The following is a 17,479-nucleotide window of genomic DNA, read 5'->3' on the forward strand; positions in this document are numbered from 1 at the left end:
TTGCCATAATTAAATAAAGAATATGATCATGTTACATAATATATACTTATTTTGTATATTTAACTTAATGTAAAGTATGACTGTATGCAGAATATACTGTATTTTTTAGACTATAAGACTCACTTTTTCTCCCCCAAAAGTGGGGAAGAATAGTCACTGCGTCTTATAGTCCAAATGCAGGGAGTTCCTGACTTGTGCACGGCTGCCAATACAAACCTCCAACCCGCTGTTATGTCGGGGATTACCTGTACTGTGCCCATGCAGAGGAGGACACAGGGGACAAACGGAAGACACACAGGGGCATAGAGGAGGACACAAGGGGAACAAAAAGGATTAAGAGGAAGACGCAAGGACAGAGGCAGACACATGGGGGGGACACGGAGACAGAGGAGGACTCGGAGACACACGTGGTACAAGTTAGCATAATACACAAGATGCCCCTTCACCATGGATGCGCCAAGTTTAGTATATTTTTTTTTTCCCCTGGTTTTTGTCCTCTAAACCTGGGTGCGTTTTATGGTAAGGAGCGTCTTTTAGTCCAAAAAATACGGTATGTGTTTGTATTTGTTCTATAGCTTTGTGAGTTTCTCACCAGCACCTTTTGAGGGCACTGTTTTTAGAACAACTGCTAGGCTTGCTTGTAACACATAAATAGCATCATAGTATTGGGTGCTAGATATCATGAAAGTAGTCTAAAGGCCCGTACTCACTATGCGACTTCTACAATGATTTTTTTCTGAAGGCCGGCAAATTTTAGTTTTTTTTAGCAATCGGTTCTGCGATCTCGCGGAGTGGGTACAGGCATGAGATTATGCAAACGACATTTGGTGACATGCGCCAATCCCTAATGACCCTGCGCAAAGTATCACAATCGACTTCCCATTCGTGCCCCTCGTGTGCCGTCGTGTGTACCCGCCAGCAGGGAGGTGGATCATGCACGTCGTCGCGGGACATCGCAGGGATCCCCCTTCCTGCATAGTCAGGTGAGTATTCAGCTAAAGAAATACAGAAAACCATTCGCTCAAAGTAACATGAGCCTGATGTCTGAAAAGGATGCTAAGGGAAGAATGTCTTTCCTTCTGTGGCAGCCATACACAAGCCTTGATTCACTTTTAGTCTAGTGAATGTAAAAAAGAAATACTCCAAAGAGGTAGCGCTCTCAGCTCTGAAGATCCCACCCTCTGATTTACATAAACATAGAACACCTGTTCGCCACCTCTTAATTTACAAATAAATATTCCAAGAGGCAAGGCGCTCACGGTCCTTGATAGGTCTATAAGCTATGAATTAAAACAACCATAAAAATGATACAGAATAAAATTTGGTACATCACAGTTCTTATTCCATAAAGTCCTTTTAGCAAGTCCATAAACTAGCATCCGCACAGTAGTTGTTATGCTTCCATACAGGTACAATCTTCAACAATAGGCAAGACAGAGATGGCCACCACCAACACCCTTTGTGTGCCACTCACCGCTCTTTCTGACCAAAGAGGTCAATACACGCCTTGGGACAGTTCCCGGGTCGTCCCCCACCTCTTAGATCAATTCCCCTCTCCGATCAACAATATCTCCTTTCAGGGATGATTCTTCTATTAACCACCTCAGAGGAACAAACTCCACATAGTATAATACCGTTTTAAAATGTTTATTAAAAGTAGCAAATACACTCACATGGTCCAATGGTTAAATATCGCTCAGAGTTTTTTGCAACGGGCTCTCCCCCGTATAGGTGGCCTAGGCTGGCAGGCTTCCGACCTCCTGGGCTCACTCCTGGACACCGCCGCGCGCTCAGTGTACCGGGAAGTCCCGGTACACTGAGCGCGCGGCGGTGTCCAGGAGTGAGCCCAGGAGGTCGGAAGCCTGCCAGCCTAGGCCACCTATACGGGGGAGAGCCCGTTGCAAAAAACTCTGAGCGATATTTAACCATTGGACCATGTGAGTGTATTTGCTACTTTTAATAAACATTTTAAAACGGTATTATACTATGTGGAGTTTGTTCCTCTGAGGTGGTTAATAGAAGAATCATCCCTGAAAGGAGATATTGTTGATCGGAGAGGGGAATTGATCTAAGAGGTGGGGGACGACCCGGGAACTGTCCCAAGGCGTGTATTGACCTCTTTGGTCAGAAAGAGCGGTGAGTGGCACACAAAGGGTGTTGGTGGTGGCCATCTCTGTCTTGCCTATTGTTGAAGATTGTACCTGTATGGAAGCATAACAACTACTGTGCGGATGCTAGTTTATGGACTTGCTAAAAGGACTTTATGGAATAAGAACTGTGATGTACCAAATTTTATTCTGTATCATTTTTATGGTTGTTTTAATTCATAGCTTATAGACCTATCAAGGACCGTGAGCGCCTTGCCTCTTGGAATATTTAAATGTAAAAAAGAAACCTTGAAGAATCCTGTTGCTAGAGGCACCACCTATACTTACTTTTCAAACATCTTTTTTTTTTCATATTTCAGAGAGGAGAAACTGCACTGCATATGGCTGCCCGAGCTGGTCAGTCCGAAGTTGTCCGATATCTTTTGCAAAATGGAGCTGAAGTTGAAGCTAAAGCAAAGGTAACGCTATAGAGTCTTGCCATAACAACAAAAGTTATTTAGGTAATACCATTAATCAGTGGCGTAACTAAGGAGCCTGGGGCCCCAGTGTGAGTTTTACATGGGGCCCCAAGCATTGTATTGATATCGCACCCCAAAACCAACCAAGGACAGCTGCAGTTCCGGAGAGGTGTAATCAGAGTAAGGAAACCGCTTAAGGATTACCACTAGGCAATGCACTTATAGAGGTGTTTAGTATCAGCATAGCACCAATGAAAAGCGAATAAGATGAATGAAGTAAGGCCCCTAGTGGGCCCCTCTAGTCCTGGCGCCCTGGTGCATTCACAACCCCTGCATCCTTATGCTATGCCACTGCCTTTAATGACTAACTGTACAAAATGTGTATGCAAGCTTTAGAAACTATAAGTTTCTTCTTCAGGCATGATACAGATCTGGGTCAGAACCTGTTTTGACCGCTTGCAAAGAAATCTTCTACTGTTAATAACATTAACAACTTTTATTGTCTGGATTCTCTCTATGACTATTGACTAACACTGGATCACACATAAGAGTCTTGCTAGGATGCTGTTTGGAATGTGCTTTCAAATAATGAACTCTAAACACATTTCCGTAATAGATTGAAAGCAATCTATATTTTTGGCTTAAATATATTTATTCATGTATTCATGGAGTGATTACCAACACAAACGTGTACAATATAGTCTGTACTTCATTAGTGGTCTTGTTGTCTGCTTGGGATGAGGATTACAAAGAGTATCCCCTCTATAAGAGAACAGGTCAGCCTCTCCTTAATAGAATCATGCCTTCTTTCAGTAGTGCCCCTTGCCCAGAATATCCTGAGAGTACACAGGCTACATATAGAACTTTGTTTTCTGAAAAACTACTTGTTAATGGTTTACACTCTATTCCTGCTGCAACTCACCATTTACTGCCCTACCATAGAACCCAGTCCCACACTTCTCCTCTCAAGTATGATCTATCTAGAGTTGGCCTTCACTGGAAGGTTAAAGCTGGCACTTATACTTTTTGAGGCTTCTGAGTTTATCCCACAAAAGTACTTTGCACGTCAGGGGCAGGAACCCCCTACCAAGAGGTTTACAGGGTCCTGGTTCATTTTAGCACAGGCAATGGTGGTCTCTCTGATTACTGGGTGATACTCTCTTTCTCGAACAGACCTTATGGTCCCTATTGAAGTGGAAAACAGGCTCCACCACTTGGCCAATAATATGCATGGACATCATGCTTCCACACCACCAGCAGTCTGACCTCTTCTCCATCATGCATCCATCTGTTGACAAATCTTGTACCAGCAGTCACTTACCGAGTTAGATTTTTATGGGGTAGAGGCTTTACATACATGACTGTTTGTAACCAGTTTCCCTTAATTTTTTTTCCTATTTGTCATAAATTTTGTCTCAATATAATGATGTCCTTCTTTGTTTTAGTCGATAGTGTATAAACACCTGTGTGTGTGTGTGTGTGTGTGTGTGTGTGTGTGTGTGTGTGTGTGTGTGTGTGTGTGTTCTTCCTTTACTCTGCCGCAGTCTGAGACTGCTTTAACAGCTTATCTTTCTCCCTGTCTGTTCTTAGGATGATCAGACACCTCTGCACATATCAGCTCGATTGGGAAAAGCAGACATAGTTCAGCAGTTACTTAAGCAAGGAGCATGTCCAGATGCATCAACCAGATCTGGTTACACTCCGCTGCACCTGGCCGCCAGAGAGGGACATGATGATGTTTCTTCCGTTCTACTGGAAAATGGGGCTTCCTATTCAATAGTTACAAAGGTATGTTGCATCTGCTAAAATTTATTACTACAGACACATTTTTTTTCTTAGAATCTTCTCTCTAAAGCCTTATCTACACTGTACAATTTTCCATCAGATCAACCGGTGGTCTGATAAGAAATTGCATTGTGTGTAGACGTCCAAATTGTTTCTGATCAATTTTGTGATAGATTTGAAAAGGACCCAATCTATTGCAAAATCTATCGCAATCCGATTGGACCGGTTGGAAATTATCTAATAGATCTGTGGAACTGATGGAAAATTGTACCGTGTAGATGAGGCTTAAAAGCTGGCATATTCAGCTCTGTATGCATGTATGACACATTAACTGTCGGTATCAAAGTGTTTCAGAAAGACAAATATCTATGCTGCTGCTTTATCTGAGGCCTAGAGAATTTATCAGGAAAAAATTCTGTTTCTGAATTTGTATTGGAGCCCTGATCAATGAGACCATGCACGTGCTTAGCGATTGGTTGTTCAGACATCCAGTGTCACAATGAGGGGAGGGGCCTCTGCCAGCAGTCAGAATATATCTGGATTGTACAAGGCTGATGCCATGCACAGAGTATTCTCACTTGGCAACACAAGGCTTGCTGGAATGTATCTGGATGTAGTTTGCTGGAATTTGGAGAATGTATGATTTATTATGATGCTCCATCAGTGATGAAGTAAGAAAATACTAAGTTAGCCAGAGGCGATTCAGGTTATGCTAGTCAGGCAAATCCTACTAGTGATATGTCTTCACTCCAGCAAGGGAATCAATGTTGTGACACAAGACTGAAGCCTTGTACGCACCTTCAATTTTGAGTGGTCAATGATTGGCTAATGTTACCACCTTCATGTAGTATGAGGGACAACAGATTTTGAATACTATGTGTAGGTAAACGCTCATACTGCATGGAGGTGGTAAAATTGGTCAGTGCTCGGTCAATCAAAGTTAAAGGTGTTTAGGAGGATTAAATGTCCCAGCCGATGAGGTGTTGTGGTTGTAATATGCTGTGTGATGGTTGGTTAAGGGAGTGGAGAGCTTTATTTTTGAGCAGAAATAAAGTAAACACTGAGCCCTATGCTTAGCTATGTATCCTTTCTGTATAAACAAATGCACTGATTAAAAATCATGTCTTTTATAGTTTTGCTTGAAATGTGTTGGACAGGAAGTCCCTTCTTCTTATTTTAGCATAGGTTTAAACCCAGAGGAAGTGGGTGACAGCTGCATTCTGTTAAGATCATGTAACAGTCTTCAGGCAGAAGGGCTCCCTCTTGCAATCATCTAAGGGAATTCTTATGAGCTGGAGCTTTTTTTTTTTTTTTCTAATCGATTTTGTATAGACATGATCAGAAAATTGATCAGATAAACAATCGGAAATCAGAAAGGACCTGTCTGAAATAATCGATTCGATCGCCAATCTAGCGGAAAATTGCATCATGTGTACTAGGCATAAGGGCTCTCTTCCACTTACCAAGGTTTTACGACTTGATTCTGATTGCTAGTGGATCGCAGAATGCTTGGTACAGTTAAAGAGGAACTCCAGTGAAAATAATGTAATAAAAAAGTGCTTCATTTTTACAATAATTATGTATAAATGATTTAGTCAGTGTTTGCCCATTGTAAAATCTTTTAAATCCCTGATTTACATTCTGACATTTATTACATGGTGACATTTTTACTGTTGGCAGACGATGTAGCTGCTGCATGCTTTTTTGGCAGTTGGAAGCAGCTTTAAACAGCTATTTCCCACAATGCAACAAGGTTCACAGACAGGAAACTGCCAAGAGTACGTACTCAGAATTTCTTTGTGGGAGGGGTTTCACCACAATATCAGCCATACAGTGCCCCCTGATGGTCTGTTTGTGAAAAGGAATAGATTTCTCATGTAAAAGGGGGTTTCAGCTACTGATTGGGATAAAGTTCAATTCTTGGTCGGAGTTTCTCTTTAAAATTGGTGAAAACAGTAATGACTGTTTCCATTTGAGTGATCAGTTTGCAGCGCAATTTTCTCCAGAGCGCAATCTTCTTCCTGCGTTTTTGGTGCAATTGAGCCAATAACAGTAGTGGAAATTGGGAGCAAAAGCTATTGCATCACAGCGCAATTGCATTTCTAAGTGGAAAAGAGCTGTCAAAGGTGGCCCTATCCATTTCTAGATTGGCCATAAGTTGTACATTTTGCACTGGCTGAAGCAGTGGCTATTACAAAAAAAAATAAGATAAGGGTGATGTAACATACTAATATGGAGAATGTACAGTATATGCATAACCTGTTCAGCCACTTTCATATTTCATAATTACAGAAAGGATTTACTCCTCTGCATGTCGCTGCAAAGTATGGGAAGCTTGAAGTGGCCAAACTGCTATTACAAAAGAGTGCTTCTCCGGATGCTGCTGGAAAGGTGGGTGTGGGCCAATCTCAGTAGCTGTCACACTGCTGTCTAATGTTAGAAGAGGTTTTTTTTCAATGAAGGAGCAAGTTTTACGTTTGCTTAGTTTTTTTTTTTTTTTTTTTTTTTTTTTTTTTTACATGTGAACTACTTTACATTTGCTTAGTTTTTGTTCTGTACAGTTTTGATAAATCATCTCTGTTACCTAAATGTTACCCTCATCTCCAGGGACAGTTTCAAAAATACCATCTTACAGCATAGTAATCAATGTGTTTCTCTCTTAAAAAAAAAAATTGTTACAAAATTTTGACCACCTGATCAGACACGGCTGAGTACAGAGGATTCGTTTCAGACAGGGTGGGGCTAATGCGGTTGCTTGGATTACATAACTCCACTGTTCAGTGTGGAAGACACAGACGCACAGACAGAATTTCTCAGAAAGAATTGCAGCTTGTAGCGCAGACAGTCTGTCATGCAGAAAGTGTCTTTGCTCTTTAACAAGAAATAGATAAATGATTTATTTTGAATCATTCAATGAGTGTCTGTAAACATATAAACAATCTCTGCAGCAAAGAGCCTATACAGATCTAGGAAGACATCTGTGCCTGGTGTATGGATTTGAGAGCAAGCTTGAAGTATCTTTATTGTGTGTGTTGTGAATAGCCATGTTTTTACTGTACTATGTGGTGGATAAAAATTCAAGTGAAAAACCCAATGTACCTTATATACTTGCGTATATAAGCCTAATTTTTCAGCACAAAGAATGTGCTGAAAAGTTACCCCCTCGGCTTATATGCGAGTCAGTGGAGCAGAACAGATGGTGGAGCAGAACAGATGGTGGAGCAGGTTTGGTTACTGGCAGAGGACGGTAAGGATCGTGTACTAGTGATCCCGCTCTTGCCAGTTGTATCCCTGCTGTTTGTATGCCCTCCATCCCCTGCAACATGGTGTGCATGTCAGGTGCGCTGCTCAAGACTACCTGTGTCCCCTGGCATGTGAAACGGAGTGTGCAAGCAACATGTCAATGCAATGATCAGGGATTCTTCTGGTGTGGCAATTTTCATGCCTCATATCTATGACGCAATTTATCGGCATCTTGAGACACAGCTGTATGATCCTTAGGGCACATCTGGATATAGGGATAGGGCTGACTTGTACTGGGGGCATATCTGACTACTGTGAAGGGGGCTATACTGGGGAGGGGGCTTATAAGCGAGTCAATCACTTTTTCCTGATTTTTTGGGGCAAACATGGATACCTCAGCTTATATGTGGGTCGGCTTATATGCGAGTATATATGGTAACTAGACTTTAAGTATTTATGTATTATTCTTGCTCTGTATCCTAGTTTTGACAGAGCAGAGCTTTCCTCACAAAAGCTGTAGGATTTCCTTCCAAGATGCTGTACACCTTACCAAACATTTAGAAACAAACTGATTCCCTATTACAATTGTAAAAACAATAACAAGGCTCTCTTAAAGGACTCCTACACACGCCTGACAAAAGTCAGCTGAGGCGGCCAATAACTACTACCTCAGCCAATAATTAGGAGTGTGTACAGCGGCCCCCGACCCGCAAGCAATCTGCTTGGCAAATTAACTCACCACCAGCGACGGCTGATCGTTCTGTTCATGCCGCTCCTCTGCAAGCCGCATAGCAACACAGTGCATCTGTACAGCCAGGCCCAGCGATGTCTCCCAAGGGGATCTGTTCCCGATCCTCGACGGACGACATCCATCAAAGGTGAGTACGCACCTTAAGGGGCATTTTTAGAAATATTTTCTAGAAATAAAGCTTTAGGCGTTACATGCCATCTCCATATTCTGATCAAATAATAGTTTCAAAATGGATCCCAATTGGTTTTACCCTGTTTATTGTTTTGTAACTAAGTTAATATGATGATTAACACTTCACAAACTAAGTCAGACATCACAGTGCTAGTGCTAACATTTGGTGTTTCTGCATGTGTTTCTAGAGCGGTCTAACGCCACTGCATGTCGCAGCACACTATGATAACCAGAAAGTGGCACTGCTACTGCTGGATAAAGGAGCGTCCCCACATGGATCTGCAAAGGTAACTGTGTGAAATAACCTTCCACTCTGGAAAACTCCAAAAAAGTCATTTATAGTGCATTTCACTCTAAGAGAAATGTAGTGTGTTATGTATGTGTTTACGTGTATTTTACATTTTACAACTTTTTCCTGATAGTGGTCCTGTAAGCCTTTTTCTTTTTCTGAAGAGTGTATGTAGCTCTATTAGAGTTGAGGGTTCATCTAATTAAAGATGTATTTTCATTTGAAGTGCTGGTTATTTGACAAAAACTGTAAAGTCAATAAGACAAAAATAAAAAGAAGACTTTGAAGAGGAGTCCCATTGGGTATGTTATGCCTGTGATGAATGGAGACAGAGAAGCCGGTGGGAATACATTACATTCCGGTGTATAAGACGACTGGGTGTATAAGATGACCCCCCAACTTTTCCAGTTAAAATATAGAGTTTGGGATATAATCTCTGTATAAGACTACCCCTCTTCCAACGCACACCAAATAAAAATGTAAAAAAAACATCCTATACTGGTGCTATGTATGAACAGATTCTGGTGCTGTACTGTATGTGGCACCCAGTATATAACAGTATATAAATGATTGACTAGTTGGATTGGTCAATTCTTTCTCTCCCTAAGTGGATTGGTCAGCTCTACCTGTCTACCAGTTTATCAGAGCGGTATGGAAGAATAGATCACGCTGTGCCTATAAAACGTGCCTCTTTCACCCTTCCAGCCTACCCTTGTGTCCTATTTACCTCCTTCTCTGCCTCTCAGATCTCGCACATGTGCATCTGCGCCGCTTCACTACAGTCCTCAGCAGCAAGATCTGAGAGTCGGTAACAGGATAGGGCGTATCACCCGGCATCAATGACACCCAGCGTAGGAGACGACCCCTGACTTTTCAGATGATTTTCAAGGGTTAAAAAGTAGTCTTATACACCAGAATATACAGTAGTTATACTTATTATTATTATTATTATTATTATTATTATTTATTGTATTTATAAAGCGCCAACATATTACGCAGCGCATGTTCAAGGCAGCCTCATAAGGTGATTATTGAATTCACTTGAAGGGCAGATTATACAAAGAGTCATCTTGTTAATATTGGTCATGGGATGGATACACTGGACACTCTTCTGTAGAAAATAGCTGACTGCTGGAGTGCAGGTAATGACCCAAAAAAGGATGGGGGGGGGGGTCATGGCAGAGCAAATAAGTTTACCGGAGGCGTTGCCAAAAAATTAAAAAATACAGTAGAAGGCCTCCCTCCAGTGATGGTCACAGAGATATAGTTAGGCAGAAAAATATACTCCGCTTCAATTAAACCAGTCTGGTGCCTGTCCATGAATATTATAAGCTCTACACAAGATTAGATTTAAGCCTACTTTTGTTTATTATTATTAATTATTATCTAAAAAGTGGATGTTATTACTCAAATGGCAATTTGTATAATAGCCAGAAGTTTATTTTATATTAGCCACTTAAAGAGGAACTTCAGCCTAAACAAACATACTGTCATTAAGTTACATTAGTTATGTTAATTAAAATAGATAGGTAATATAATCTCTTACCCACACTGTTTTAAAAGAACAGGCAAATGTTTGATTTCATGATGGCAGCCATCTTTTCGGTTGAAAGGAGGCGACAGGGAGCATGAGACACAGTTCCAACTGTCCTGTGTCCTGAGCACCTCTCCCAGTTGCTAGGCAACGTGGATAACAATATGGGCAATCCCATCATGCTCTGCACAGCATCAGGGAAAAAAAGCCTGGGCTTTTTTTCTTTGATGGGTGGAGCTTAGATAAAAATGCAGCTAAAATGTTGCTTTGGTAAGAAAAAAAAAGTTCTGATGCTGTGAAACTGTTAAAGAAACACCAAGCCTTTTCAGTTCTGCCGAGTAGATTTTTAGTCCGGAGGTTCACTTTTAGGCCAAATGAACATTTTAAATCGTCCTATTTGTGCACTAATTAGTGCATATAGGACATGCGTGCACAGGTTCTGCGGGTGTGCACACACGTGCCCGCAGGCCTGTTTTAACCCCTCAAAGGATGGGTTTGAGGTGGTTAAAGGAGTTTTGCTGGGCAGGCCCACTGTCTTTGAGTTACACTGCTGCGAGGTTCATGTACATTTGGCATCACCCATAACCCACCATGACCATACGTACATTTCTGCCTTCTTGGTAAGTTGGTACCCAGGGATACCCTGTTCCTCCAGGATCCTAGCAACACTCCTGACTTTTATAATCACATACCATCATATAAAATTAGATAAGGTTTCTTAACACCCTCCAGTTTGCTGTTAAAAATGAACTATATCAACCTTCATTTATTGCATATGCAATTTTTTAACTTTGTCTTAGCATTGAAAATTTGGTATTTTTGTGCGCCACTGTGAGCAAGGCCTGCCAGTTACCGGAGGTCAGGAGAGCTCAGTATTTAGAAGTAATTACCGAAGCAGTGACTCTGCTCATAGCTGTACATTTTACGGGCTGCTCTTTTAGAATCCTGAGACAGTTGATTGACACTGAATCAGAATGTGTCATTACGATAAAAGCTTCCTCTGACCAAGCCTTGACAGTAATGCAGTGACTAATGAATGTGGAATGTATCTGGCATCAGATATACACACAACGTGCTCTGTGGGTTGGGGTAGCTATATGTGATCTTCTATAAAGGGGAGAGCCAGGAAAACTGACCTTCAAATGAAGAGGAGAGACATGGTGACTGACCAGTCTTCTATGTACAACTCTTTTTCTGAGGTTCGCAGACCGCTTCTTTTTTCACATCCACGTGTGTTCTATCCCTGTCCTCTACATAAAACAGTGTGTCTCCCTCGCGCCTGATCTTATCTTCCAATAGTATGATAATCCTAAGGATTCACTTACTATTGGCACAAGCAAATATGTTATAGGATTTTAAAATGGGAGGCCACGTTCACATTGGTGCAGGGTAATGACTGCTTTGTTATACAGCTTACGGCACTGTAATACACCACCTATGTGACGTTCACAGTGCGGCAGGAGCATTGCGGTATAATGGTTGGGACTTTGTAACTAACAGTAAGAGTGAAGCATACTTTTTATTGATTGAATGCTTCGCTGTATCTGACGCATCGCAGGCCTTATGTGCGCACCGCACTGTCCTGATCTGTTGCATTCCTAACAAGGAACTCAATGGCCGCTGTGAACGTAGCCTAAAATATAATTTGGTTCCATTTTTTAACTCTGAGTGGTCTCCGAATGGCCAGATCCTGAGAGAACAAACAAAATTTACATTATACGTTGATCCCCTATAAAGAAGATAATGTGATCAGAACATAAAATCAAGATTGAGAAATACACTAACCTGCATCTCTATAAAAATGGGGAACTGGAATGACCGGAACAGAGACATTCCTACCCATTGTGTAGGCACATCAATTATAGTATCAGTGGAGGAAAACAAAAAAAGAGGTGTCACAATACAGATACACAGTATTTTATTGATCCTAACATTATACTGAGCCTTGTAGGTTTATATCGATTTACCCCAAGCTACCTAAGCTCATTGGTGAATCGGCCTCCGCCATTGGAAACCATGCCATCCTGTCTGTGGCCAAGTCAAGTCCATCTGTACAATAACAGCACCTCTAAAACTCTAAGCTGTGCCACCTCCAGCTGGCGCCAGGGAGCACAGTATAGTGAATGCACTTGTGGATCACAGCTGATTCCATTGCAGAAGTAAAGCAGGAACCTGTATATTCCAACTGAAAGGCAAATGGATAAATTAGGTTAACACTGGCTTATGTGAATGAACAACATACGGTCATCATACAGAAAGATCAGTACACTGCCATTTTCAGGATTCAGTGTGGTGTATTCACTAAACTGCGGTACTCAGAATAATGTGCATAAAGTCTTACCTCACAATGAATAGATCAGACTGCAATACATTATATACAGTGCATATCGCATGCAAACGAAGCTACTTTATATCTACTTATCACGTGTAAACTTAATGCATGTTATTCTGATTACCACAGTTTAGTGAATACACCCCTATATATTTAAGTGACATGACTATAGTAAAGTGAAATCTCGTTAACTGCTACCATTCATTTTATTATGGCTTCTTGGCTTATATAGATAAACAAAAATGCACAACACTGAAGCAAAAGGGTGTCCACTCCACCCTTTACACTTAATCACCCTAGGCCAGTGGTTCTCAAACTAAGGCCCGTGGGCCGAATGTGGCCCTCTGAGGCTTTTTTTTATTGGCCTCCCACACACAAAATGTATTACTTATAGATGCGGCCAGCGACATCTTTAACTATTGGTGGTCCACATATAGAATAGCAGTGCTGGCACCACCCATCCACATGGAAGCCAGAAAGCAGTAATTCGCTGGTTTCCGATCAAATTCCACATCGGGTGACACTGCTGTCCACTGCAGGTTGTCACCTGGGTAGGCTTCACTGTCTGGCCCGCAAAGACTTCTACAGCATCTTGTGTATACTCCAGCCCCCCAGCAGTCTGAAGTAAGTTGACCCGACCCTCGATCCAAACCAAACCCCCGCCCTAGGCTGAAGCCTAAATTGTGTGTGAGCCTCTTTGCTCTCTACACACTCGTCCTATGTTTGTGAACAAGAAAACAGAAAAAGCATAACAGGTTTCTCAAGGCTTTAAAGTAATTGAACCATCACATAAAGCCACACCCATGATGATACCCTTGCTGCAGTGATCTAGAAGATGCATAAAGGTCAGTCCCGGGCAGAGATAGCGGTTTAAAATATATTTTGCAGTGCAGGTTTCAAAACAAACATCTTTTCTTTGCTAGCCCATGTCAATCAGATTCTTAAGGTGCCCATGTATGGTGCAACTTTTTCTTTCGATTACATAATTTCGTTCGATTATTCTGTTAGATCAAATATAAAGATTTTCCAACATGTCCGATCATATTTTTATAAAAACAAAAACAAAAAACGGGATAATCGTTCATTTTCCTTGATCGGAAAAAAATATTTTTGACTTTTATTCGATTCGATCATTTTGGTCAAATAAACGGGATAATCAAACGTTTTTATTGTACCGTGTATGAGTACCATAAGATCTATCATGAACAGGAGGCTTGAGTCACTAAGCCAAAGGACTGCAATTGTAATTGTTCAGCTTAATAAATCACTGCAGCTGCGAACGCAAAGCAAGATTCTATCACATACTGTACTTCCCAAGTAGGTGATCAACCTGTGAAGCACAAAGCCTTCTGGGTTTCTGTGTCTTTATTTGGATGAATAAGTAAAATGCACACTTGCAAGTTTCCTTATTCATCACCAGGTAGATTGGGCCCCCTCTATAGGCAAAAAGATGCAGTGCAGTGCATAACAAAACATTTTTATTTTTTAATACTGTACAATCCACCCTGCAGAAGGGGGCCAGCACGCAAGAGCCAGAGCATCTGGGACTCCATAGCAAACCCCAGCTCTCATGGCTTCAGTCATTAGAAGGGTATGTTGCCAAGTGAGCAGGGTAAACGATTTAGCTACAAATTACACCTTTTTTCCAATGTTAAGTAGAAGGACTCTCCTCCACCTTTGGATGTTGAGCAGGTAGAGATAATAAATAGTGGAGGCTTATGGTGCTACGTGGACAACTACCAAATAGCCACCCTCATCAATGGAAACAGATAAAGGGGGTAATGTGTGACCACCCCCACCCCACCCATCCCAAAACACTCACACTGAAAAAGGTCTATTAATGTATTCTGTTAAAATACACTAATGTAGGCTTGTTTTGTTGTTCAATATTCTGTTATTTCTCTTGACAATCATCTTTCTTGTGTAGTTCACATCAGAGGCATAACTATAAGGGAAGCAGTCCCAGCAACTGCAGGGCCATGAGGGGCCCCAAGTCCTCACCCTCCCCTGTGCTATACTTGTGTAATATACAATATTACACTTGTTATGGTTGGGGTGCACCGTTATTGAAGGGAGTGGATTATGGTGAGAAATGTACCCCCTGGCCATGGAGGTCACCACAGTTAGGGGGTGAAAAGGGTTAATACATGGAGGGCCCGTCCATCTTTTGTTTAGGGCCCCATGATTTGTAGTTATAACCATAGAACAACTCAGGCCCGGATTTACATCACTGGAGCCCACTGGCACAGATGTCCTGGCACAATAGACTTCGCCCTCCATGAACCTGCAATCCCCCCACCAAACAGGACCACAAGTGTGCTGGCTGGCCGGCCCAGCTGTCACTTCTCCCTTCTCTTTCCCGTCGGAATGTGTCATCCGTCAGTGGAATGCCGAGAGCTGCACGAGTAACCTCTTATTTACTCTCTGCTTGGGACTCTGCATAGGGAAGGAGGGAGGCACTAGGGGAGGGAGGTAAGCGAGCTGCTTTTCCATCATCAGGCGACTGTAGGCACGTGCCTACAGTGCCTTATGGTAAATCTGGCCCTGGAACAACCCCTTGTTGCCATTTCTACCCCCCCCCCCCCCCCCCTCTAACAGATGGGGAATCTGTCTATTGGCACATTTTCCTATTGGTACATGGTTCATTGGGACCCGTGAGAATTCTTGGTGGCAAATTCAAATTAGTCACAGAATTAAATCGAAAATTTTACATTGGGACTAGAGTGGCTTGCAAGGGCCTCCATGCCTGGATGCTGAGCATGGCATTCATTAAATAATAAAACAATGAAAGAGCTTAGGATAGTGTGGCTAATCTATTATGACTGTAGTTTAGCTTTAATGAAGCATTCAGGATATACAGAATCTACTTAGTGCTGTGATTTAGTGATTGACTTGTTATGAGCCACCCATCTTCTCTTATAAAGCCTCCCAAGTATGAATGTCCTTGTAAAATGTTTACGACTGATTTCTTTTTTCTTCACAGAATGGTTACACACCTCTGCACATAGCTGCAAAGAAAAACCAAATGGAAATTGCCACCACCTTACTGGAATATGGGGCAGATGCCAATGCAGTTACCAAGCTGGGCATTGCTCCTATTCATCTTGCTGCCCAGGAGGGGCATGTGGATATGGTGTCTCTACTGCTCACCAGAAATGCCAATGTCAGTGTCAGCAACAAGGTACAAACTGTGCTCATCCCATCTTTTCATTTCATTTGGACTCAACCCCATGTGGCATTTCCACTGCATGTCAAAGAATTCAAACATCACTCATATATACACAGGACAGTAAGCCATAACTGAGCCCCTTCGCCGCCTGCACCCTTTTCAACTGCTCAGTACAGGAGAACCCCTGCATATACTCTTTGAGAAGGGGTTATGCTGGACTGGGGTTGCACATGGAGGATAAATCCTTTTTTTGCATTGGGGTGTACCGTTATAGGTGCACACAAATATAAACCTTTGTTGAATTAGTCAAAAATGGCACAACATGTTTGCTAACATGTTTCAGACACACAATGGTCCTTAGTCATAGCAAGCACTGCATATCCAGGTGACAAAAGCCGGAGGGTATTGGACTGATTGGGAGTGAGAAGGCACCTGAAGATCACAAAGGAGGAGATGACAGACTGCATCGGCACAGCAGATATTTTCCTTTTCACATTTTGCAGGAAAAAAATATTTTAACAATTTTTTTTAATGCATAATTTAAATTAAAGTTCTATAAAGGGATATGGAAAACTGACTGAACTGGAAATTTACATTTAACCAGAATATTAAGCAAAAAGTCCTATCTTTCCTAAAGTAGCAAGCAAATCAATGGAACACTATGTTCTGCAAAACGTATGTCTGGAAAGCATTATTTGTACAGATCACTCCAGGTCCCACCGGAGCTTGCAATCTAAACTTCTCTTAATAGCATTAGAAAAACGTATTTACTCAGAGGCCAATTGTTTTATCAATATGTCTTTGAACTGTGGTCAAGAAAGCCACATGTAGCTCATGAGAACATGCAGACCCCACACATATGGCATCATGTTGCAGGAAAATTAGGCCCATCCTATCACATTTTTAGATAGCAATACTAAATACACTAGTCTGCTCTGGGCTTCCTAATGCTTCATATCTGTGTGATTGTGCTACTGACATCCATTCTGACAAGTAATATCTGTAACGGCACTGCTCTCTGACCTCACAATGGAATTAAGCAAGGAAGGCCGGTTTGACTACTTTTTTTCTTCACTAGAGGCAAAATTCTTAGAATAGTCTTCACTGAAAATCAAAACTAGAGACTAAAACATACATCTGCACTATATCTATAACATAAACTAAACATCATACACACGCCAAACAGGTCGCAGAGAACAGACGGCGGAAACGACTTAACTGCCGACATTGTTGAAAAGACTTGTCGTTTCCACACAACGATATTGCAAACAACCAACTCATTTACGGTAAATACTGCGATCGCTAGGGGAATTTACATTAAGCACAACATGTCAGCATTCAGTAGAACAATTTACATTAACCACTTGAGGACTGCAGGGCTAAACCCCCCTAGTGACCAGGCCATTTTTAGCAAAATTGGCCACTGCAGCTTTAAGGCCAAGCTGCAGGGCCGCACAAATCAGCACACAAGTGATTCCCCCCCCCCTTTTTCTCCCCACCAACAGAGCTCTCTGTTGGTGGGGTCTGATCGCTCCCCCCATGTTTATTTTTTTTTATAAATATTTGTGTTGTCACTTTTTAAAAAAAAACCACTCTTCCTTTAAATCCCTTCCCTCCCTCGCTCCCTCCCTCCCCACAG

General features: G+C 41.8%; 1 protein-coding gene across 36 annotated transcripts in view; it reads left to right on the forward strand.

The window, feature by feature from the left end:
• Window positions 1–17,479, forward strand: part of ANK3 (ankyrin 3) — an 825,851-nt gene that overhangs the window by 617,092 nt on the left and 191,280 nt on the right. For all 36 annotated transcript variants that reach the window (XM_068258457.1, XM_068258458.1, XM_068258461.1 and 33 more), the window contains 5 exons: window positions 2,468–2,566; window positions 4,157–4,354; window positions 6,644–6,742; window positions 8,705–8,803; window positions 15,655–15,852. In XM_068258457.1, the coding sequence (XP_068114558.1) occupies window positions 2,468–2,566; window positions 4,157–4,354; window positions 6,644–6,742; window positions 8,705–8,803; window positions 15,655–15,852 (693 nt within the window). The remainder of the gene's footprint in view (window positions 1–2,467; window positions 2,567–4,156; window positions 4,355–6,643; window positions 6,743–8,704; window positions 8,804–15,654; window positions 15,853–17,479) is intronic.

Source organism: Hyperolius riggenbachi, chromosome 10 (assembly GCF_040937935.1).
Source record: "Hyperolius riggenbachi isolate aHypRig1 chromosome 10, aHypRig1.pri, whole genome shotgun sequence".
NCBI classification, from domain to species: domain Eukaryota; kingdom Metazoa; phylum Chordata; class Amphibia; order Anura; family Hyperoliidae; genus Hyperolius; species Hyperolius riggenbachi.